Source organism: Polistes fuscatus, unplaced genomic scaffold, assembly GCF_010416935.1.
Source record: "Polistes fuscatus isolate 324 unplaced genomic scaffold, CU_Pfus_HIC Scaffold4, whole genome shotgun sequence".
NCBI lineage: Eukaryota > Metazoa > Arthropoda > Insecta > Hymenoptera > Vespidae > Polistes > Polistes fuscatus.
The window spans coordinates 11,613,301-11,639,702 of NW_025113118.1; the positions used below are offsets into that span (position 1 = coordinate 11,613,301).

The window sequence follows — 26,402 nt, forward strand, 5'->3', positions numbered from 1 at the left end:
TCTTCTTCTTCTACTTTCAAGACGATGACGATTCGTTTATATTTGCAAAAGAAAGATGGGAGAAATGTAAAAGAAAGAAAAATGAATGAAAGAAGGAAAGAAGGAAAGAAAGAAAGAAAGAAAGAAAATAACGAAAGAAAAGGAAGAAAAATTCTCCCAAAGAAGGAAACTCGAAAAGATAAACACACCGAGAGAGAAAGAGATAGAGAAAGGGAGATAGTTTCTTGCTCGAGTGTAATCTTTCGCTATGCTGCCGGGCTATGCTTGAAAATGGTGGAAGAATCGTGACGAAGAAGAAGAGGAGAAGAGGAGAAGTAGTGGGTGTAGTAGTAGTAGTACGAACAGTAGTACGAACGGTAGTACGAACAGTAGTACGAACAGTAGCACCAACAGAACCCTGATACTACTACTTCTTCTATTTCTTCTTCTTCTTCTTCTCTTTCTACTCTCTTTCTACGGAATACTTTTACAGGAGGATATAAGTAAGAACGAACGAGAAGGCTGGAAAACGAAGGATGGGGTTGAGAAAGGGTTTGACTTTTATTCACTCACTGCGAGCGGAATCCCTGGAGCATCGAAACGAATCAAGAAAAATAAGACGAGAAGGAGAATAGAAATAAGAAGATAAAGAAAGTTCAGGTTATCGCGAATTCACTATAGTTTGGATACTTTTGTGTGTCCAGAGCCAGAAGGAAGAAGGTAATAGTGGGTGTTGTTGATGGTTCTGGGTAGTGGTCATAGTGGTGGTGACTGACCCATATCCCCACTACTCATGCGTACAGACCAAACAATTCTGAAGTATCCTTTTCAATAGAAACGTTGCTATTGTCGTGCTGTTCCATAAAATGACGACAGTGTCCGAGCCGATGAATCGTAGCGAGTTACCCAAGGGGAAGAGAACGCGAGGAAAGTCGAAAGAAGACGATGAAAAGACTGAAAATTCTTCGTGATCAATGTTCTTAGAATAAATTGAAGAAAAACGACAAATAACTCGTCGGTATTCGGTTCCTATGAAACGCGAGATATGAAAAGGATTTCGATTATCGATCGATTATACAAGTCGAATTTCCTATTTTCTTTTTCGTAGTTTTTTTTTTTCTCTTTTAGTTTATTTTCTGTAAGATTTAACAACAGAGAGGAAAAATCGTTGCTTCTTTGGGTCCAATCCAAGTTGGAAGAAACCTTGGTGCCTTCGATTCGCTGAGATCGACGAAGTTTCTAACGAAAGATCTATTAACCGTTCACCAATCCCGACGGTTTCATCGTTCATCCTGCTGTTTAACAAAGTTCCTGTTTACGTAGAGAATTCTCATTTCCTCGGCCAAACACGATGATCATACTTTGATGTGGAAAGTAAGAAGAGGGTTACAGGAAACCCTTTAAATCTAGTGAAACTTTCTAAAGCTTTAAACAAAGAAAACTTATACACCATTGCAAATAAATACAATAGGACTTCCTTAAAATTCGATATCGTGAACACTGCCGGAATATGGCCAATCTTTAGGGCAATAAAAGTAACACGTTAAAAGTAATAGGATTACTACCGCGTAAATACATTAACAAAATATTAATAATTAAAAAGAACAAGTAAAGTATTAATATTAATGATAAGGATAGAACGATAAAATATCTTCTAACGTTTTTATATTACAAAAGCGAGAATATTCCTCGCAAATCGGTGAGTGATCGGTCGGGAGATCGGTGATATGTGTCGCGTTGGCTCGTTGAGCCTCGATGTGCTTGATTCAGCGAGCATGAAGCATCCATCGAGGTCACCGGGACTCGAGGTTGCTATGGCACTCTTCGGCATGGTCTGGCTGCTACGAGTTCGTTCGGAGATGCGTCGTTGCTCGAAGTGCCGACACGAGGAGATGCTTGCTAGTCAGCAACAACATCAACAGCAGCAGCAGCAGCAGCAGCAGCATCAACTTCAGCAACATTCACAGCACCAACACCAACAACAGCAACAACAGCAGCAACAACAACAACAACAGCAGCAGCAGCAGCTGCAGCAGCAACAACAACGTCATCAGCAACGTACGTTGTCGCAGGCAACAGGTCTTATTCATACACCCGATGATGTTCTCACATCTTCAGCCAACACCCTTTACACTCTGGACACTCCAGGTGCTGCTGGACCAGCTGGCAGCTATTGTGAGGTTCACGGATACGTCCAGGCTAAAGAAGGTAGATTTTAATCGTAAATCATAACTTTTCTATCGTCGATTGATGATAACTACCAATGATATTTACTTGAAATTTTCAATATATTTTTATTGGCAACGTATCGATATATAACAATCGTTCCAAGTTCATTAAATCTTTGACGACATCCACGAAACGTAATAATAAATCGGACAATTGAAAAACTACTTCCTCAAACGTATGGTTTGTAATCGTAAGGGGGGGTGGGATTTTCGAGTGAGTTCAATTTTATCGCATGAAAGATCTCGAAAAATGCATTGAAGTTCTACATACGATCTAAGAAAACGAACGGTTTACCATACGTCGTTGTAGAAATATTTGAGAGTAGACGTTGACCCTTCTAATTCTCCGGGTAGATATTCTAGTTAAGTTAAGGAACAAGAAAAAAGGGAACAAAAACATTTCGATTCGTTGCAACTTCAAGATTCACTATTGTCCTCATTTTTCTTCTTCTTCTTCTTATTCTTCCTCCTTCATCTCTTCCTCATTTTTACTTCCTCATTCCCCTATTAGTTTCAAAATGAGCGACATATTATTCCGATCTCGTAGCTTTTCTACAAACTCAACTACGATTATGATACTCCGAAATTCGTAGCATTCGGGAGAAAGTTTCATGTTAGAGTTAGAGCAATATGCTGGAATCATCATATCGTGGGAAATCGAATAGATAAAGTAACTTGGAGAACTTTTCAGATTTATGAGAAAATCACTGAGGAGAGATAGATAGATAATGTCCGTTACTATATTGGACAGAATGTTAAAATTACTTTAACCATTCAGGTATTATCAAAGATAAAAGAACACTAAAAATTCTGATCAATGATTTACGCGAAATTTTTATTCTCATTTCTTTTTATATTGTTTATTATCGAAGAAAACAAAAAAAAAATATATATATAAAACAAGAAAAAAAAAAAAAGGAAAAACATGAAAGAGACGGGTAGAAATAATTTCTCCATTTTCTATAAAATAAATAGAAAGAGAGAAAAAATCCAAAATTCTCTTACAAAGGCCATGACAAAAGGTAAACCAAACTTCCTCATGACGTACACTTATATAGATACGCTACTACTTTGAATATGCGAGTAACGTTAGCGATAAGAAAACCGTGTTTTGTGTGGTGGTTCGCCGTGATCTCCTTGGTTATTCCTTTCACGTGTCAATCTCGTCCATGACTCGGTTAGGATCCGCGAAAAATGAGATTCTTTTCGCGAAGGAAAAACTACCTAATATAATTTGCATTTTTTCTAAAGAAAATTTTGATTAGAATTTTAACATAATATATGTATCCTCTATCCTTCTATTTACTTCTTTCTTATTTTTCTTCACTTCGATTTACGTACATGATCTCATAAATCTCTACATTAAAAGAAAAGAAAAGAAAAGAAAACGAAAAGTACAAATCATTTGCATTAATTAATCACCAATAAGATTGAATAATTTTGTTCAAATGAATAATTATCTGACAATTATCAAATAAATATTTGAAATAAATGATACTTAATAACAAGTAATTATGATAAAACGTTAGCAGGTAATAACACATGCTTGTCGGTAAAAGCACCAAATGCGATTCTAAATATACTTAATTAGTTAAACCGAATGAAATATTCATATTAACCATTAAACAAAATACTGAATCAAATTAATCATTCATAAATATTCACGTAACATAAATATATATAACATATAATTACACGTAAATATGTTAATATATGAAATATCGTATATTAGATGGAGATGTAAAAAAAAAGAAAAATAAAAATTATGAAAATCCTTGATTTAAAAGTATATATAGAAGCAGAAAAAAGTTTGCTATAGGGAAAACTCTTTCACCGACGTTTTTCACTCTTCCATTTCTTTTCCACAAACTCCTTGTATTTCCTCTTCCTACCCCAGCAACGAACTCTCCCGAATGAGCCAGCACACGACTTGACCCAGTTATGAAATAGTTTTCTTGCTGGTATACGAGTCGACTCACATCAGCGTTATCAGAGCAACGCTTTAAAGCTTTAAGCTAAAAGCTGAAAGCATGATCGTGTCTTGCGCACGGTCAAACGTCGACCTTCGTATTGTTTTCAGTTTATCATCCAACGTTGAAGCTCGATTCTCTGCCTCAGGCTTTCTCTCCTTCTACGATCCACTAGGAAACTGAATTACTTGATGAACTTTGACAAAAAGAATAAAGTCATTTAAAATTAACTTCATATTTTGATATTATTATATTGCTGATATAAACACGCTCGATAATTAATTCTTCTTTTTTTGGTCACGTATTGTTAATCATAACGTTTAATTATTGTTTATCGATGATTTAAATTTATATACGTAATATATCGGATGTATAACTTTTGAAGAAAATATTTATGTTATCTTTGATTTTATGCAAGGAAATTCTAAATATAAATTTTCGAAGGAAATACGTATTTTTGTATCGCACAAAATCGCACGAAATTTCTTCTTTTTTTTGTTTTTTTTTTGCGTGAAGTTATTCCTCCTTGTATATTAGTAATTAATTTTGTAAAAAAATAATAGTATTTAACATCAAGCTATAGTGTTATTTTTAAAATTGAATTAGGAAAAATTTAAACAACGTATTCGCGATCATTTATATATAATCCTTGTCATTATATTTAAACTTACGTTTTGAATATGTTTTCAATAAAATCAAAAATATCATAAAAGTATTTGAGATTATAAAGTTAAATAGTAAAATCATTGGTGTACGAAAGATTAAAGGAAAAAAAAAAAGATAAACGATAATACATGAAACGAGAATAGAATTAAAATGTCGCGTGCACGTCGCGCATATACCTGTAATACTACCAACAATGATTCGTAATTTACAATCTACCATCGTAATTACCGTACATTTTGAGAAATTATTGTAGCTTGTTTGATCGTCAAAAAGCCGCTTGGTTGCGTGTTCCCTGCGTCATTTTGCCTCGGCTCTCAGTGAGAGAGCACTAATTAATGGACGAGTAAATTCGTGAAAAGGTCGAATAATTTTATCGACGACCAACATAAACGTAGAGTACCTGGCAATGCCACGTTTTACTACTCAACGTCAATTTTTATCGCGGTTCTCTGCTTTTACTTCACTGATCGTGCCAAAACGAGTTTCGAGTGTTTACCCCCACTAACCTACCACCACCCCAACTTCTCCCTCTTCTCGTTCTCCCAGATACACACATGCACACATATATAAAGATAAGAGAAAAGGAATAAAAAAAAAAAAAAGAATTCAACAAATGCAACGGAAGCACCTGTCGCATCGGCATTACGAGTGCTGATAATGAGGATAATTAGAAGAAACGATCTGCAAATGAGCAGCCACCTGTGCTTCGCCTACGTCACCGCGTTATACCCAACGAATTTGTACTCTTTTTGTATTTTCATGGCTATTTCCTATATTTCTCTCTCTCTCTCTCTCTCTTTCTTTATCTCTTCCATATTACAAGCATTATCGGTAAAAGATTCGTTACAATAGCATTTAATTTGCCAACTTAATTAAAGAACATGTTGCAATTATTTGTTCTTATTCGATTCTATTTAATACATTAATATCTTTCAACATTATCATGTTTAATGTTGGTATTTATGATTTAGTATCTTCTTTTTTTCTTTAATTCATTTTTGGAAAAAAACTTTTCGAGAAGAAAACCAAAAAATTACCAAAGAGGGAAATGAAAAAAAAAGGAGAGAAAAGAAAAAGTAAAAGAAAAAAGTAAAAAGTAAAAGAAACGTATCTCAAAGCTTCATACGATTTTAATTTAGATCCCGTACCATGGATTAAACTTTTCCAACAACTCGGATCTACGGTAAGGTGCGCGTAAATATATATATATGTATATATATGCACGTATACAGAGTGTACACTCTCTCTTTTTTCATCTGAGATTCTCTCTTATGTATGCAATATAAATACATACGCGGTACGTATGTAAATGCTTACGTATTCACGTTGGGATCTTGCCGAAACATTTTTTTTTTCTCTCGCAATGAAACATCTCGCAATGAAAAAGAAAATAATTAGTTGATTAAACGCCGTAAAACAGTTTTCGAAATTGATGCGAGTACATTTAATATTTGAAATATCTACGGAAATAGAATATATATTATAATATAATTTGCGAATCTGTTTCGATGATTATGAGATCGCTGTATAAATGAGTAATTAAGTATAATTTCATTTTTAAATGAAAATAATTTATTAGAAATTTTCTTTTATATTATTCGATTCCAACGTTTTGATAATATTTCTTTGCTAACAAAACGATATATAGGTAATTACTCTAACGGCTAACGTGAAAATTCTTACCGTCATATTTTTTATTTTTTCTTATTTCTTTTTATTTTTTTTTCGTTTCTCAATGGTACAATTTAACCCGTTTTTGTTAACACGATCTCTCGCGAGAAAGCAAGAACAAGCTTTTTCGTTTCGTGAACGTCTTACGCACGAGTGATCACCCCACGTCGAGGCAAAACTTTCTGCCCCGATTCCATGATTGGCTGAAGGGTACTTCGGAAATGCGAACTTTCCGAGTACATTAAGCACGCAATGGCCGTTACTTCGGTTTCGTTATGAACGAAAAAAAAAAGAAGAAAAAAATTCGTTTTGAAATGGCTTTTTCCAAAGGTATAATTTCTTACTCCTCTTAACGTACATTTACACATGGACATTCCTTAATATTATATCACAACATATAATGATATGTTCATTCAATATATAAATATTAAGCTGCACAATTAACATATATCATATATTCGATATAGAAAATAAAATATTATATATATGTTAAAATATAATTTTTAACGTAAGTATAGATGTATATATTGTTTTGCTTTTTAAAACGATTAAACATTGTTTGAAATTATAATTAAGGTTTTGAAAAAGAATAGGTATATTTGAAAAAATTGTTTTTTGATTTTTAATCTCATTTAAAATGAGAAACGATTAAATCTATTGAAATAACACTTACATATTAATATATGCGTATACGTATTCACCATCCGTTAATAATACTTACTTACTTACGTTTTGAAATCTACTCACGTTCGTGATATTGCATTAATTTCCTAGCGAGAACAAACAAATTCATTCTCTTTTCTCCCGTATTGTTTTTCCTTTCGTAATGCGAAACGTACACTCGGCAATTAACTCTAATGAAGATTCAGGACTTTTAAACACCGTAGAAAATTCTGATGTACACTGATAACCCCTCCCGAAAAACAAAACAAAACAAAACAAAACGGCTACGTAATATTCGCGTCTACCAAAAATTACTCGAATCGTTGTTATATCTTCTTTCAGTATACATATTCAATCAATTCGACGAATTCAAAAGACGATTCAAAACATTACAGACAACTTAGAAAGAGAAAAAGCAGTCAAATCATCAACCAATAGCAAAAAAATCAATCAATCTCATTGCCAAGTCGATAAATTGGATATCCCATACCCCTACTTTCTCTCTCTTCCTTTCTTGTTTTTTTTTTTTTTTATTATATCAGTCCATACCATTTTTACGGATTTCCAATACGAAATTTAAAAAACGAGATAGAAGGGTGTCTTCTCGCAGGTTTTCTACGAGATAGAAGGACGAGTTCCTCTTTGTTGAGTTTCACCAATGTTCTGATGACAAAGAAAACCAAACCTGTTGAAACGTATTGACCCCGTTGTCCTTTCTCTCGTCACAACACTTTTCTCCATTTCACCGCAAATAAGCGATCTTTGTGAGACGCGAAAAGCATTATGCATGATCGCTCAAAAGCCCTTCTGGTGCTTTTGTCCGGTACCAGATAGAACGGAAGCTCTGATAGCACCTTTAGTTCTCTCTCTCTCTCTCTCTTTTCCTCTCTTTATCTATATTTTTTGTTTGCTTTCTATTTCTCTTTATTTTTCTCGCCATGGCCTGACGTGATTACATTTATGAAATTTGACAACAGCGTTCAAATATCTCCATACTACGTTTCCATCAACAACTTTTTCAATTTTTCTCTAATCGTATATACGATATCATTTATTATTTTGCTCGCATTTTTTTTTCGTCTCGTTTCAATTTATTTCATCAATATTTCTTTTGAATAAATTGTCAGTATATATATATATATATAATATATTTAAATATTTTATTCGGTATAAATAATTCGAAAATATTACTAATTAGTAATATCGTAATTATTAAAGTAATCGTATATTTAAAAAAAGAAAAAACATTGTGAAACGTAGAACAAAGTGAAGGGGGTGGGGTCCAGGGTGGCGAACCTATACGATTTTCTTCTTTTCCTTTCCCACTTGGAACTATTCTCCAAAGAATGAAGAAGATAGAGTGGCGTTTGAGGATCCTCGAGGATTTAAACCTTTCATGGATTTCCTTAGAAATCGATGATAACCACTTTTTCGTTCTATGTATCGGACGATCCACTACTCGAACGAACTTAGCTGAGAGATCAAAAAGTTTCGTGAATTTCGGGCTGCTTTCTTTCTCTGCTCGGGTTCTTTCGAGTAACCGAAAGAAATCTTTTACAGATAGAAGAAAGAAATCTCGAGAAAGAGAAGAAAACTCTAGTAAAAGTTTACGAGAATCGAATGAAATTCGCCGAAGTAAAACGTACTTTTAGTTAATGAGTTTAAGTTTTTCTTTTCTGTATATATATATATTTTGTTTTTTCAAGAGATTCTATATCACATTACGAACGTAAATTAACCGCGATACGATTAATACGAATGAACGTTTAAATATTTCGTTAAATAATTGCGAGTTGAAACATACGTTCATCGTAACTCACGCTTTTTACGCGATGGAACGAACGGTATTCGAGCTATACAATAAAGAAAATGAGACACCATTTAACAAAAGTACAATGGTCGTTTATAAAAACATTCCTGTTATCCTATAACTATAAGAAAAATAAAAGAATTGTTGTTACTGTTATCAGAGACTCATATTTTGTGTATCTAAAAAAAAACATATATATATATATATTTATTGATATATTTATTTATTTATTTGTAAGAATATTCTCCATAAAATCGCAAATAACAAGTAAATATTTCAATTGGTATAGTTAATCTTGTTATATACGTAAACCAACATACGTATAATAAAATAAAAATGAATGGTAATGAAAACCAATGGATAAACTAAATTTAGCTCGAATTTTTACGAAAAAAAAAAAACAAAAAAAACAAAAAAAAATAAGTGAAAAATGAAAAACGAATCGATAGAAATAAAAAACACTGGATAGAAAAGTTCGTTCACCGTGTCCGATGGATGCATTATCCCACTTTAAGCAAATGCCCGGCATTTTGAACGTATCTCTTAACCAAAATGGGATATCGGTTACAGAGGGGAACATTAGTGAGATTACTCGACTCGCTTTTCTATCCACGATTACTTTCTTCAAATTCGACGGTTATATTACATGGAAAATATGATTTGTCTTGCCTCTCTCGTTTTTCATTTGATTTTGTTTCACATTTCGAACATTCGTATTCGAATGTTTGTTCTTTCTCGAAACGTTTTTCAAACGCAACCAACTCTTGCACCTCGACGAGTAAAAAATGATCTTTAAGAAAATTAAACGTTAGTCGTAAAATATAATAAAATAAAATAAAATAAAATAAAAATAGAAATATTTTACGCAGATCGTTTAGATTGTAATGTAATATACTTTTCGAACGGGATGAAAATGAAAAAGCAAAAGAAAATGAAGAAGAAAAAAAATAAAAGAAAGCAAGGAAAATGTTCGTATTAATTTTAGTAAATACATTAAAAAAAAAAAAGAAAAAAACAAAAAAAAAAGAAAATTCGCGCGAACAGTTCTTCGAGATACCACGTTCAAACTTTCTCGTAGTTTTAATGCACGAAGCTGGAACATCAAAAGATCGTACGATACTCGGGTGCAAAATGGTGTTGGGGTATTACTTGAAAAATTAAAACGGACCCAGCAAGCATCGGCGAGATTACTCGAAGCTTCGAGCGTGTCCACGTTCTTTCTTTCTCTCTCTTTCTCTTTTCCTATACTATTACCATTTCAGTACCACTAGTAATAGTAGTAGTAGTAGTAGTAGTAGTAGTAGTAGTAATAGTAGTAGTACCATCCAACCATCTATAGTCTACACAATCAGCATCAGCGTCGCTACTCTAACGAATTTCTGTACACGATGAAGCCAAGCTCTATACCTTTTGCCGTTGATTGCAATTCGCGATGCAGTGCACGTTGCTCGTTCAATTTCATCATCTTGCATTCGATTGGGTATTGAACACGATGGGTAATGCACCTACCGTTATTATTATCCATCAACCCTCTTGATACTCATCGTCCCTTCTCTCGTTTACATCGTTACATTCTCCTCTTATTTTCACGTGCGTTCGTTTATTCTGCAATTTATCCATCCCCCTGCTACCACAATTTTTTCTGTCATATTTAATCTATTACGATGAACGATCCATTTCTATCGATATATATCGAATATTTAGAATTTGAAGATTAATTAGGCTGTGTAAGGAGAATGTTACAAGAAATAGATTTATCTATGACGAAGAATAAAAAAGTATACAAAAGAAGTTGAGAAGAAATAGCGGAAGAACGATAAATGAATTCTGAAATATCGTAGAAAGAAACGAGAGAGTAAAGGAATTTTCTCGCTTTCATACTTCTCCCTTGATTCTTCTTTGCTACGAGTTCGTGAAGAATACCCATGAGAATGATAAAACCACCCTTCGAAGCTTGTACCATCGAATCGGTTGTGTCACGAGTGACCCGAGACAATGATTTACCGTCTTTGTTATCGCTAAATGTGCTGCACGTGATATTAGCAGGTTTATCCTCTTATTGTGTGTCAGCTTGAAAAAACACATCGTTCATAAGACCCTTCTCATAAACTTCTCGCACCCTCTTTTCCTTCTCTTTCGTGATACATACAGATCGTTATAGTCATGCGATAGAAACTTCGTTATATTCTCGGAAAAGAGTATGGGAAAACATGAAATCGTTTTCTGCGGTCATCGAGCAGCTTCACCACCGGAATTATTACGTCGTTAAAGTTCATCCTGGTATCCTGTTTTTCCTTCTATGTTCTCTTTTACTGCTCGTAAAATCTATCGCATCGTCAAGCGAATCGATATACCCCTTACCATTTATGAAAACGTTACGATCTTCCTGTTATTTCCATCCAATCGCTCGTTATACTATTGTTGCCCACACACGCACACACGCACACATATACATCCGGGTACATATGTCTACTACATATACGTATGTATTACATTATATCCATAGGTATATTTTGGTTGATAATTAAAAATCAACTTTGATCGGAATTTCGATGAAAAATTTAATGGAAAATAAATAAGAACGGCTAACGATTGTTTCCCCAAAACCCATGATAACTCTAATTCAGATATTTTCACGCTTGGAAAGATTCATCTCTTGGCTTTGGTTATTTATATTGACTTCGATCTAAATGCGAGAAATCGACTGCGAGATACCATGGGGGTTGGTTGGTGCGAAAGGTCATCCGATAATAAATATACGAAAGCTTTGATAAATGGTTCCTTCAACGGGTTCGAGATATACACCAAACGCCTGGACGTTACCATTTATCTTGTCCCGTATGCTACCACCGTCGACTATGAGACTTGATCAGTTTCCCGCGAAATGTTTTTTTATCCTTGACAGGAGGATCCCGATTTTAAGGATACATCAAGTAAAGATCGATCATTTCGCGTCATTACGGTTGTCCGTATGAAAACCAGAATGCAACACTACGTTCAAACGTGTAAACAAATTTTATTTCCAGTGGTAATATTTCGTATTAAAAAAGATATCTGTCAGAATATAAATGAAAATATTTGGAAATATGATAATTTGTCGATACTTCGATTAAATGATCAGTATTTATAATAAAATATTATTTATATTGAAAAATAAGCTATAAAGTTATAACTGTGAGAAGATAATCGTAAAACATGAGAAAATATTATATAATTCGATATCGACATTTAATTATTTATATTTAACGCAACATTCATAACATTTAACTGCCATTTATTTTACAAAAATACGAATTTAATATTTTATATTTTTCATTTCTTTTTGTGTCTTTCTTTTTATTGTTTTAATTAATAAATTATTTAAATATGTCTATCATTCAATATCTTTCGTTCGTTCGTTCGTTCGTTCATTTTGTAATTACATGAATTTCATTTTATGGGAATGGTTTAACGCATATCGACACGTCGATAAAACGAGTTATAGTCGTCTTTCCATGAAAGTACCGCTCTTGATAAAAATAGCAATCCTCTTAGAATGCCGGTCACGTTTATCGGATTATGCGACCAGTTTGGTGAACGCGAAAAGGAAAAAATAAAATACTGTTATAGCCAAACGAGACAAAGGATAAGAGGAAAGAAACCGAGAAGACTATTTTCCAAGAAAATCATTTTCCTTTCTCAATGAGCTCTTTTAATTATCACATATTTAATTAAAAATATTTTCCTTTTTAATCGAAATTCATAGGATGCTCTCTTCTTGTTTCCTTCCATCGAAATTATACAAATTAAATGCATATCGAAAAAAATATGTACCAACGACCGCGACGTTCTTGAAAATGTGCGATAAAAATATAATATAAGAAAAAAAAAAGAAAAGAGCAAAATTCGATATAAAATCGTTCGTTAGAAAAAATTGAAAAGAAAATTTAATAAGGTTTGATACACGGGATAACTAAAATTGTTTTCCCTCTCTTTCTCCCAATAATAATGTCAATTCTTTCAGGAAGCTGTACATTTGAATTTGATTATTTTTCATTCTTCCTTCCTTTCATTTTCATTATTTTCTTTCGACAAAAATAGAAAATGTTCAAATCGATCGAATTATTTCCATAAATATCGAAGCAATTCGGGAAACAAACACGCGCGTACGCTGACGAAAGTTGTCGAATGCAATTTTCAAAAATCGTTTCGATTTTAATTCTCCCGATTGACACGTAATAGGATCGATTATTATTTTATGTGATTTTCCTAACCAAACTCGATCGTTTTATGTCGTTCGCCGATTTAATAATTTATCCGATAACATTGATTCGATCCTCATTAAATTCGATGATTCGTTAACGAACGTACACGTTCGTTCGAATTTTATTGGCGTCCTTCGTGTTCATTATTATTATCTTTAGATCTTAATGTTCGAAAAAAAATACATTAAGTATTTCATGCACTTAGTTCAAATTACAATCATATAATCTTCCTCGAATTTTACACGAGAGAATTACATATTATTACTATGCTTTTAAATTCGGAAAATAATTCAAATGAAAGAGAGAGAGAGATAAAGAGAATGCGTATACATTTATTGTTACCTACATTAACACATTTCGTATTTTAATTTATAATCTCGCTGGTGACACTCGTCTCATCGTTTTTCAGATTCAGAATGAGCACCATATTTGCCGCTGTCATTATACTAAATTTTTTTCAAAGTCGACTTATCGTGCGACTGCAGAACGTAATTAAAATTATTTCGACGGGTTTCATTCGTTGTGCGTAAATTATAATCTCATTTTATGAGAAAGTTAATTAAAATAACGTAGAAACGAATGAAATAACGTCTCTCTCTCTCTCTCTCTTTCTATCTATCCGTCTGTCTCATTCTTTCATTTTTTGTATTTCTATCTTTAAACCTTGAAAAAAGAAAAAAAAATAGAATAAACGCGACAAGTATTCTTGTAATATGTAAAATATGTTTATATTCATTCCATGATGAGATCTGTTCACGCAAAATAGAATAACAAAGAGATGTCTAACCACGACAAAAAGAGAAGAAGTTGGGATAATAGAAATAGAAATACATACAGTACTTTGATAGAAAGTACTTTATGTACTCGAACTAACGGCGTAGTTTGAGCGAGAGAATTGTTTGCTGATGCTTCTAATACGAAGCTAACTAAGCTGTTACAAGTTTCGCACTAACTTCGAGATAGGGGCATATTGATTAGTACCAACTACCTGCTGCAAGTTTTAATGAAATTTACACCATATCTTATTTATACTATTATCTACGAGGGTGGCATACGCATTTTTTTTCGATTCGTAATATTTTTTTTTGCTTTTTTTTTATTTTTTTTTTATTTTTTACCTACAAATTTTTAATATGCCACACAACATTTCATTTTTTGAATAAATTATTTGATAAATTCACTCGCAAAAATGTTTTATTCGATTATTTAAAAAAAAAAAATAAATAATCTGTTATAAAGATCAAAGGAAATTAAACAACGATTAAACGTGTAAATAAATTTAAATTGAATGCAGCACAACCATTCGATACAGAAATTCAATATACAAAAATATTAAATGAATAATGAAACAAAATTGATAATTAATTAAATGCTACTGTTTGCTTTTTAACGGGTCCTAAGTTGCGATTTTATATGTAATACGGAATTATGATTGAACATGAAATGAATCGTAAGTAAGATAGATATGGTTTTGAAACCATAGAAAAATTGAAAGAGGTCACCCAATTTTGGCACTCGAAGAAAACTAACATAGGAAGAAGAAAATTTTGTCGTTGACAGGACTTTCAAATAACGTCACTTCAATCAGTCCCGCCCCTTTCTCGAGCCAAATTAGGAACAAATCAATAATAAATTCATCGAATAGCAAGAAACTTGAAAATGAAAGTAGATTGAAAAAAAAAAAAAGAAAAAAAGAAAGGAAAGGTAACTTCTCTTCAAAGAGCATAAGAAGTGAAGTAAAGAAATTTAGTTTCATTGTTCCGCCATCGGTTACGTTCTTACGTACAAGTTACATGGAATATATTAAAGCTCGCTTATACTCCCAACCCCTAACTCAAAAGTTTAGCGCCAACCGATTCTCGTCTTTCTGGCGTTCGTTCAAAAAATACCTCCTGTGTTCTTTCGCGTCAACGAACTTGGAATACGCTCGACGTAATATAACGTCGCAACGCGTACTAGTTTCTTTTTTTTTTTTTTCAATGTTTTTTTTCCTTCCTTTCTTCCACTCGTTCGCCGATATAAACTTTACAATGTAAAATTCTTTTCCGTTCGCCTAGAAAACCGCAAATTTTCTCTCCCTTTATACCTCTTGCTTCTTCGTTCTTTTCATTTCTTTGGGAATGGAATAGAGGGAATGGTAGGGGGTGGAAACATTTCTCGTTTGAATTTTCAAAGTTCTAAGTTGAAAGAACGTAACCTCGATCGATTTCGATTATCGGTACACGTAATTTCGTATCACCGTTTGATAGTTGTGTGTTGTTTTATCCGTCTGTTGCACACGATGCAATTCCCACCCTCCTATTAACCTTCTCTTCCCCTTCTTCCCCCCATCCCCTACTATTTTCTATGTAGTATGTCGCGTGGCTGGCAAGCAATTCTCGCTAACTAATTACAAATCTAATTAAGACTTACTCGTTACGGTACGTTGTACGCGACAAAGAGTTTACTGCTTAATCGTTGTAAATAATTCAATGAGAAATGCTACGAATGTATTTATGTAATATGCGATATTACAGTAAATTCTTTAATCCGTGGTTAGCAATAAAATATGTTGCCTAATTATTATTATCCAAATTATGCATTACACGTACAATATTAATTTTAATAGGGATCAAAATATTACAACGTATAAATATTTTTAGATTTTACGTTTACATCTTATTTATTTTAATAACCGGAAAATTATTTAATTTTTAATATTAGCTTTACATGTTCTTAGTTATGACTAGATATAAAATATGTAACAGATATTCAATTTAACAATTTTTTATCTCGAAAATACAGTGATTTCTTTTTAAGGATAATTCTTCGAGTAGAACATTATCCGATTTCAAAAGAAATCTAATTTCAAGGTTTATGTTTATTTTTATTTAAATAGGATCCTATATTATTTATAATAACATAAAAATACAAATAACATTTGTCTACAAAATTGTTTGGTTTCCAATCCGACAAAAAATTACCTTCCAAAAGGAATTAGAACGTTTAGGTTTTTCTACGTTAAAAATACACCCCGTAGGGATCAAAAACTCCCTAGGGAAAAAAGTGTTGGAATTGACGGTGTTTAAATAGGTAAAAAAAAAAAAAAAAAAATAAGTGCTCGTTAAAAAAATATCGTTAACGCGATCGAGAATTTCGAGATCGAGAAAGATAAATGTCTCGTAGGGAAGGATGAAAATCCATTTGGAATAATTAGGCTTATCCGAGGCAGGAAGGAAGGAAGGAAGGAAGGAAGCAAGCAAGCAAGCAAGAGCACATTAAGTCTTTTGGCATGATTTCAAGCGAGTAGATACGACGACGTCGTCCCGTTGACTTCGTCGATTTGCCGAGATGTCTAATTGCCGGAGGAGAAGAGAGGAAGTTGTGAAAGATGGCGAGTACGGAAACGAGAAGAGTAAAGAGAGAAAGAGAGAGAGAGAGAGAGAGAGAGAGATGGAAAGAGAGAGAATGGACCGAAGTCTCTTCCTCTTGAAAGCTTCTCTTTGCGCTTCGTAAGCGATTGCGGTCTCGACGTGCTGCAAATACCAGTAAAATTGAACGTTTTAGAGTAGGTAACTTACGAGTTTCTAGCTCGCTATCGATGTGCGTACGTGCACGGAGTTCAATACTTCTTCAAATGACGAAATAGTTAATCGTTGAAGTCAGCGCATTTTATCAAGTGTTTCCTTTTCCCTCCATTCTTGATACTTGACTCGGTAAAAAGTTAAATTTTCTTTCGGAAGTATCGTATCTTTCTAAATGATACTCTACTTGATAAGATGATATTACAAGAGAATTTAATATCAAATTAGTAAACTAGTATTCAAAGGATATAGAATTCAATTGATATTCAATTTTAAATAGAACGCATTTTAATACGTTGACGATCGTATTAAAAAGATTGAAACTTGAATAGATATGAAGAGATCGGATTTTTCGTGAAAAAGGTATATATATACCTATATATATATATAGAATAGATGCAATTGGATTTTCCCTCGGGAGAAAAGTGAAGTTAAGCCGAGAAAAGGTTCGAGGGTTCGGTTCGTTCGGAATAATTTCTAATTCCTTGAATCGTCGAGTCTTTCAACGGAATCGTAACGTTGCTTTTGACGACCACCAATCGAGACTGGCTCGTTTCGTTTTAGTGGTCGTTTTATACAAGGTAGAACCACTGCTCGAAGAAACGGAAGTCTTTTAAAGGGGTCTACACTAGTCGACGGGGATGAAATGGGGATGTCGAGACAAAGTTATTTACAGAAATAACGTATCTCTCGCGAACAGCTCGAAGAGGGCACCGTTAACGAGCTTTGGTTTATCGCCAACGGCTTTCTCGCACACCATCCTCATCGTCATCTTCACGATCTTCCTTCGCTTCCTCTTTTGCGAGCTGTTGCGCACGCGACTCTATACAAACCAATGGGGTCATTCCTCTTTTTCATTAACTTTTTCTTCTTTCTCTCTCTCTCTCTCTCTTTATTTCTTTCTTTCATTTTATATTCATGCATACGACGCTAACAAGCTATCAAATGATCCCCAAATTATTCTAATCTCATTTGCGAGATTTATATCTTCTCGCATAAACAAATTTTAATCCACCTGTTTATTTTTGATATTAGTATTTTAAATAAATGATCAGTATTTATAATAAAATATTACTATGTATTCTTGTATCAACGTATAATATGAGAATTATTATATGAGTTTATTTGATTATTAATTAATTAGTATATAATAGACACAAGTAGTCTTTTTTTTTTAGTTTTGCAATACTTTTATATATTGGAAAAAATGAAAGATAGAAGTTATAAATTATAATATTTTTGAAAGTGTTACAAAATGTACAAAATGTACAATACAAAAGATCAACAAAGTTGATGACCATAGTGGTCCACTCATGTAAACACGAAACGCGAATATAATCCTCTTCTTGAATTAACATTTACTCACCTTTTATTGATTCGACCAATTAATACGGATTACGAACGAATCCGTTATTAACGTGACGTGTCTTGTTTGCCATGCAACTGTTTGTTCCTAGATTTCCAATATAATTATTCGCACGATTAGTATTCGCAACATGTTACACGTTCACATTTTGTCGCGTGTCCTCTCTTCCCTATAATTTCCATCAATTATACCCCGATGTCTGGGCCACAGGTACAGATTTACAAGGAAGAATATATCTAACGAATAATTATCGGTCGATTTTCATTGACATTAGTACCAGCTACCTATTATACATATGAACTATTTTAATACTTATACATTTAAATATACGTGTTACAATTTAAAATGTACGATTCAGCTGATTTGTAAAATAATTAAGCATTCTAGGGAAAATCTCATATTATATAAAAAGAATTTTATTTTATATTTTAATTAGTTGTTTTATAAAATAGCTTGTTATTATATGCATGTAGTAATTGTAGGTGTCTGATTATTGTGTCAACGTGGTAAGTTCAAAGTTATTAGAACAGCACGATTAACGGAATATTCGTTCTCAAAGTATAAGTAGAGGTAAAAACGGATAACTACGAACATTGTTGCAGTTAACTTCGAGGACGGATCAAATATTCATTTCATACAATAATTCTTCGGTATAATTGTTTTATATAATACCTATTTACTTCGTGAATTAACAAATTTTCACATTTTAACGGTAACATATGTATATATCTATATAGATACATACCTATATACGTAACTGGACAAAATGGTTACGACGGAAAGCACCACTAATTGCAATTACCTTGACGTAACAAAGTATGTGAACGGATGTAACTTTCAAACTTAATAAAGTGACCACCCCCCTCCACCCATTAGTTATGTCTAAAACGTTTTATGTCAATATTACACACCACGTCAAAAGCATCTACTCGTTTCTGTCATTCGATTCGTATAATGATTTTATATCAGTAAAATGTCATAATTCTCAAAATTGTTCATAATAAACGTTCTCTTTCACGCGAACCCCAGAGGAGAGGTCATGAAAAATACACCTTACAATTAGGCTTTTGTATCTCGAGATTTTTCATCTCTTTCTCGGCTCGGCCACATATCTTATTTTGCATTCAAGCAATCCCCGTTACTACCACGACGCCAAAAAAAGAAAGAGAGAGAGAGAGAGAAAAAAGAGGGGGCCTTAACAAAATGAAAGAGAGAAAAAATGAGGTAGAAGAGGAGGAGGTTGGGGGGAGGGGAGAGAGGAAAAAAAAAGAAAGTGGAGATTTTCTGCGCGTGAATACGCTCACGAGCATATAAAAGTTCTCCTATTTCGAGGAGGCTCGAATGAACCGTGGAAAAAAGAGAGATATTAGCGAAATAGTACGTTGAAAAATACGGGCTCTCGTCCTGTTTCCATGCATAATTTTATGAGGTCGGGGCTAACGAAAACGCACCGAATGCATGAAGCTTATATAATTTGGCCGACGACTCGAAAAGGTAGTAAGAGAGAAAGAGAATAAAGTCATGGAGATAGAATTTATCTGTTCGCGTTACCAAACGTTCTTTTCTCTACTCACGCATTTTTAAAACTACTATCTACATTCTAATATATATTAGGTTGTCCTATAAGTTCCTTCCTTCCTGAAATCGATGCCATAGATAAGCCTGCATGTCCACAAATATTGTCGGCATGAAGTCATTCATAGCGTGACGTGGACAGAACTTATGGGATAACTTAATATATATATTGTTGCGACCCGGCCTGAGTTACCTTGGGAAGAAGGGCAAGAAGGGACAGGCGACACAATGGCTTTTTACAGAGTGAAACTATAGTGAGATCTTGACAGGTTGTCAAAGCGAACTGACGTATCGGCCTAGAAAGTGTGGTTTATACGAAAGGAGTTACGCTAATCATATACTTGTAACTAGTCTTGATAATGTTACTGTTCTTGTCCTTACCTTTGTTCGAGGGAGGTGTTATATGTATATATATATATATACACACATATAGATATTGGTGCTATGTAACAAAGTTCCACGAGATTCTTGCGATTTCACGCTATGATCAGAATATGTGCAATTAAAATTAAATAATAAAATATGGTTGAATTATAATGGATATATTAATTTTGGTTCTATTTATATTTATTAATTGTTTTTTTTTTAATTATATTTTATTTTTATGATATAATTAATATATAATAACGAATGAATTTTATCTTACAAAACGTAAGAATGTCTAAGAACAACACCAAAGTCTTCGTATTATGTTTTGAAATTTTACTTTGAACTATAGTTCCCAAGTGCATCGCTTATTAGCCACTCTCGCGTGAGCAATTTCCGAAGCTAATATCCCAGCTACGTCGTTCACTTGCAACACACGTTTTCGGTCTGGTAACGAGCCACCTGCAATTAGATCGCGTTAATTACACTCCGGCATCACGGCAACACAGACTATGGGATGCAAAAATGTTAAATATATGTATATGGAGTTCTAATCGACAGATTTAAAGTTCAATCGTGAAGTTAATTAGCAGATCGAATTTAACAAATCAACCAATACGTTAAATATGTTAAATAAATAAGATTATCATTAACGTCAGTTACGTTCGTATAATACATAATTTCATAATGTTTCAAATAAACTTTTTATTTATCTATCTGTTACGTCAATGTACCAAGACAATTTGAATATCGTTAACGCGATTTTTGTTTACGTTTTTTATCAAAGCGAGTCTAACATTGTTTTGGTTACACTCACTCGAACATTCTCGAGTGTTTACGTGACATTCCTGCTCCAAGCTAAATCGCCGGAAGGTGACAAGAAATAATTACGCGTTACGCGAATCGATCTTTCAGTACGTCATCAATGGCTGAAGGATAAGATCGTTGAGAACTCTACTTCGTCATTCCGTCAATCATTATTCATAGACAAGTTACTTAGCAATAAATTATTACCAAGAATTCGAAAAAAAAATCAAAGATTTTCATACAATATGTGATTGCATAGAATATGGTATTCAAATCTTATTTGAAGAGGCACACAGAGATTCAAGAACGCTAAGATAATTCTTATTTTTAAGATTATTCTTCTTTTAAAAAATTTCAAGGTAGTCATTATATTTTTAAATGGACAGATTTATGGTTAACGTATATTACAAAAATAAAAAAAGTAGTATTACCTGATGTATGTTGAAAAATTATTAGTTTGTACACTTTGCCGTCCAGTAGTACTTACCACGTTGGTGTCACAAGCAAATGTATCGGACAAATTCTAAACGTCAAAGTGTTTAAATATTTACATACATTATTTTCATTTAAATATTGTTAAAAAAACATCACTCTCTAACTACTATTTATTAATTTATTATACATTGATTACATTTTAATAGATGGCAATATTAATATTCAAATATTTCCCAAACAAATAGTATCTATCAAATAGGTTAACATTTTTCATGATCTCAGATGAGCAATTTCTTTTTAATTACTACATACAATCAAATTTTTGCATCAAAAATAAAGCAGATAATTTAGGCGTGTACGATTAAAATGCCACGTCATTTGTATTGTTTTCTCTCTCTCTTTTTCTCCTTATTTTTCTTACGTAAAATGTATATTGGACAAGACCAAAGATTTACTCTGACGAAGATCGACGTTAGATGCAAGTGTCTTGTTAGCCCCATACGAGCCCCATTGGAACAACATAGGCACACTAGAGCATGGACCAAGGAATTACTACCTCCGTCGACCTGGATGACCTACCTTGGACACGTTACCGGTAATAAATTTCCGTTGTGTGCCGGCACATTGAATCGACCTAGACTAGCTGCTAGATTACCACCAGCACACGATTCACAATGTTGGAAGTCGTAGTAGAAAATGTTCGGCGACCGATGAAAATTACGCTACTACCTTCTTGTCGCGTTAACGACTACCATTATTTCTTCTTGGATTAGCCATTAAACGAAATTGCTTTATTGACCCGAGTTCAAAATGTCTTTTTGCGCTAAAAAGTTTCCTATGACAAGTATAAATAATCGATCGTCCTAATGATTCTAATTAATAAGACATTTTACTTTTTTTTTTCTTATTTTATACGTTACAAATTTGTCCTATCAATTATTACTTCATAATAACGTAATGCAAGCCTCGATATCACATATTGAAAAATGCATATTTATGTATGTACGTTTGTTTATATTTTTTGTAAATACTTTTTTATTTTATGATTACAATATTAAATGCATTTTATTTCAAGATGAAAATATAACGACTTTTTGTGATTTTTTTATTCGGTCAAAAATTGCTAGGATCAATTTTTGATATTCAAGAAAAGTGTCCCATTGTTTTACAATAACGCATTTTAAATTGCGAAAGAAGAAAAAAAATACAAAGAAACGCGCGAAATTTTTGTCCATGCAAGAAATGTTTTAACATCGAATCAAAAATAAATTGGAGTTACAGTTTGGTAATAAATATTTTGTCTATTTTCCGATAAATCCTCGTATTATTGTAGATCGAATAAATATCTTATAGTATCTCGATTTTCGTGATATATATATATATATATCGAAGAAGCGATACTTTAACTTTTGACTTGTACAGAAACAGTAATATGTCTTCTTTGCTTACTGTTGCAGATATTCAAGAGTTTTATGAGCTGACGTTACTAGACGAATCGAAATCGGTCCAGCAGAAAACGGCGGAGACGAACCGCATCGCTGCCAAATGGGAAGCAAGCGATGGACCAATCACGCCGACCTTCGGTCAGAATGACGTGAGTCTTGTTGCATATACATATCTCGATATTTCGTATCTCTCAAACATTCTTTTTTACTTTCCCTTTCTCTCTCTCTCTCTCTTTACTTTTTTCCTAGAACGATCATGGATTATGAAACCTCTCGTCTAAACTAACAAATATGAACAACTTTTCGTACGTGCGTTCTATAATCATATTCTAAAAAAAACTGGTGTGTGTACTTATGTACGCACGTAAGAAGTTATACTTTTTTGCCGTACTAAAACGAACATAACCTCAATAACCTCAAAAATAACTTCAAAAAAATCTTCAAAGAAAAAAATAACTTAGAAAAGAAAAATAATTATTATTATATATATAAGAAAGAATAAAAAAAACTGGTGTGTGTACTTATGTACGCACGTACGAAATTATACTTTTTTGCCGTACCAAAACGAACATAACCTCAATAACCTCAAAAATAACTTCAAAAAAAACTTCAAAGAAAAAAAATAACTTAAAAAAAAATAATTATTATATATATATAAGAAAGAATAAAAAAAAGAAAAGAAAATATCAAAATATAGATATCAGTCCACACTAAATATAAGAGAGATATATCGAATTACTTCACGCGTCAGCAGCCATGGCGCGGTTACAGCATTAGTTCTCGCTTCGATCATTTAAGTAAAGCAGCGCTGAGTACGATTAAGTATTTGGATGGGTGACCCGCTTGAGAAGAAAAGAAGACAACTTCATGCCGTATACTTGAAATCGCTTTGCCGCGCGTCGTAAATACTAACGAACTTCACGGTGTCGTTTTTCCAGACGCTCGGAACAAAATCACTCCCCATTACATTTTCCCCAACGCGCTAAAAGAAGTATAACTTCAAAACAGAAAAAAAGAAATAGTATAATATAAAGAGAGATAGAGAGTAAGAAAGTTGATTTTGAACTCAACATTAATACATTTGACTACGATAGATTCAAGAATCACAATGTTCAATAGTAATCGAAAAAATGTTCTAACGCGAGATAAGGAAATAGCGAAAATAAATCTGGTTAATCGTGATTATCTTTATTTTATTTGTTCACGGTATATTAGTCGATCAAATTATACGAGGATTGATTATAAAAGTGTAGATAAAAAAGAAGAAGAAGAAGAAGAAGAAGAAAAAAAGCTAGCTAGCTTTCTCTGTTGATTCATAATGTAATTTTTCCAACGCCCGCTGGATTCGATAGGAATAGGCGTTTGGTAAGCAACCGCAGCCACGTCCCTCGTTTCCGATATCGATTTATAAAAGTTCCAACGCGAAGAATGAAATTTTTAATCCGTCGTTTTAAATCGTTCGAGCGAACACAAGTGACGTTCTTTCCTTTTTTCTTTTTTCTCTCTCTCTCTCTCTCTCTCTTTCTACGAGCCAGTCAACCAACCAACCATTCAACCATCCAGTCAGTCAACTAGGGGAGGCATGTCGAGAGTCAGCACGCAATTACCGGTAGTTATTGTGATCCAAGAGTCGATTGGCTTGAGGGTATCGCACGAGTTTGATCAATCGGCTAGAATCGGGATTTTAATTGCTAATTGCATATCCACCATCCCTTTCTCCCTCCCTCCCATCGTCGCCGTCACCGTCGTAGTCGTCGTCGTTGTCGTCATTACCCTTTTTTCATTTTGATTCACGCGCTACCGCAAACATCAAATAACCCTTCGTCTGGAATAAACGTGACACGATTCCTAACTTCCACTTTCAAAGCTTCGAGCTGTAATTATTATTTATTACGCTTCAAAAGAAAATGAAACAAATTTCATTTGATTGCGTATAATATTATATATATATATATATGTATATATATATTATACTACTTAGAAATAATAGTTTACTTTTTTTTATCTTTTAAATTAAGAATAGTTAAGTATTTTATTCATTTCATCGCATCATTTGAATATTTTTCATTGAGATATTTACAAAAGAAGACGTATAAAATAGATTATATTTTACGATCAGATGATTGTAATTATTCTTATCACGGATACTGAATTAATAAATAAATTTGATCGGTGTTGAAGAAATTTAACGTCTATATCGCAAATTGACTTCTATTTACGTTGCCAGTGATAATGAAATTTTTAGATTGTAAAAAAGAAAATGTCTACTTTCCGTATAGATCGTAAGTAAGTAAAGTTTTTCGATTCTTCGATTGTAGGATGTAGCGATTTTGCGGATCAACGAAACTCGTAGATATTTTCCTCGTTCTCTTTTATTCTTTGTTATTTTCCCATTGTATATTTATACGTATATAGACATTATCGTAAATCCATTTGTCTCATGATTTTTATTGATTATTTTATTTTATTATTGTTCGTCGCGTTATTTATCGTAATTCGATTTGATATAGGTTGTTGTACGTATGTACATGCTTGAAACTTTGTGGTTAACGATAAACGTAGTTTCGAGAATATGACGGATAGTTTAGTGAAACGTGCATTATTAAGAAACTAGATCCATGAGTTAATAGATTCGATAGGTTATGGTTAGGTATCTGCGTATATATATCTAAACGTTATGTCCTCGAATATATATATATATATCGGTTTAGTCAGATGGTTCGTATGGTTAAACCGATATTAACCACGTATATTCGAGTTCTGATTGGATATCGACTATCGATCGATGAACCTGTGATGTGTGAAAGTTTATCATTTATAAGTTTACGATATTCCGAAGTATGGAAATATACGATAGTTATCGTATGATAAAATTTAGAATTTGTAAAAATATATATAGGATGGCTCATAAACATGGTATAAATAGAAATGCGTTTTTATTATAATTATTTTCAATTTTGTTAATATTTTATTAGATGAATATATTGAACTCGAAATAATCATTGAGCGAAAACGTTAAAATAATTCAAAATATTAGTTGAATGCATAAGAGCGTTTGATATACTTTAAATGATTGTTAATTAATCGAAGAAAATGTATATTGTTATTTAAAATTATATAAAAGTTATATATAAAAATTGTTCTCTATCAAAATTCTTTTATTAAATATTTTTTCTATGACTTCTTGAACATTTCGCTTGTGTATAACGAAAATAATATTCTTAATAAATAGAATTTAAGATTATAACGTTTTGATTTTAGCATTTTTGTACTTTTTATGTAATTGTTTTAACGAAAGTATAATTATTTTAATGTTCTTGCACATTGATTATTTCAAGAATAAAATTTTCATCTAATGAAACATAAGATCAAAATTAATTAATATTCAAAGTACGATAAAAAATAGATATGTAATATTTAAAACAATATATATGTATAAAAATAATTATAAGTATTAGTAGAGAACAAGACTGTATTCTATATAACTTAATTAATTGTTAATTAATCGAAAAAAATGTGTATTGTAATTTAGAAGCACTGAGTATATGCTCGAAGAACCGTCCCCTTCGAAATCCACCGTTGAAATGAGACGTTGTCCTCTATGAAAGTACTTT

The 26,402-nt window shown here is 32.8% G+C and overlaps 1 protein-coding gene across 9 annotated transcripts in view; it reads left to right on the forward strand.

Moving 5' to 3' along the window:
* LOC122521129 (disks large 1 tumor suppressor protein) overlaps positions 1-26,402 on the forward strand; it is a 380,822-nt gene that overhangs the window by 102,199 nt on the left and 252,221 nt on the right. For all 9 annotated transcript variants that reach the window (XM_043641597.1, XM_043641592.1, XM_043641596.1 and 6 more), the window contains exons 2-3: positions 473-2,187; positions 22,801-22,937. In XM_043641597.1, the coding sequence (XP_043497532.1) occupies positions 1,707-2,187; positions 22,801-22,937 (618 nt within the window). In that variant the 5' untranslated portion in view covers positions 473-1,706. The remainder of the gene's footprint in view (positions 1-472; positions 2,188-22,800; positions 22,938-26,402) is intronic.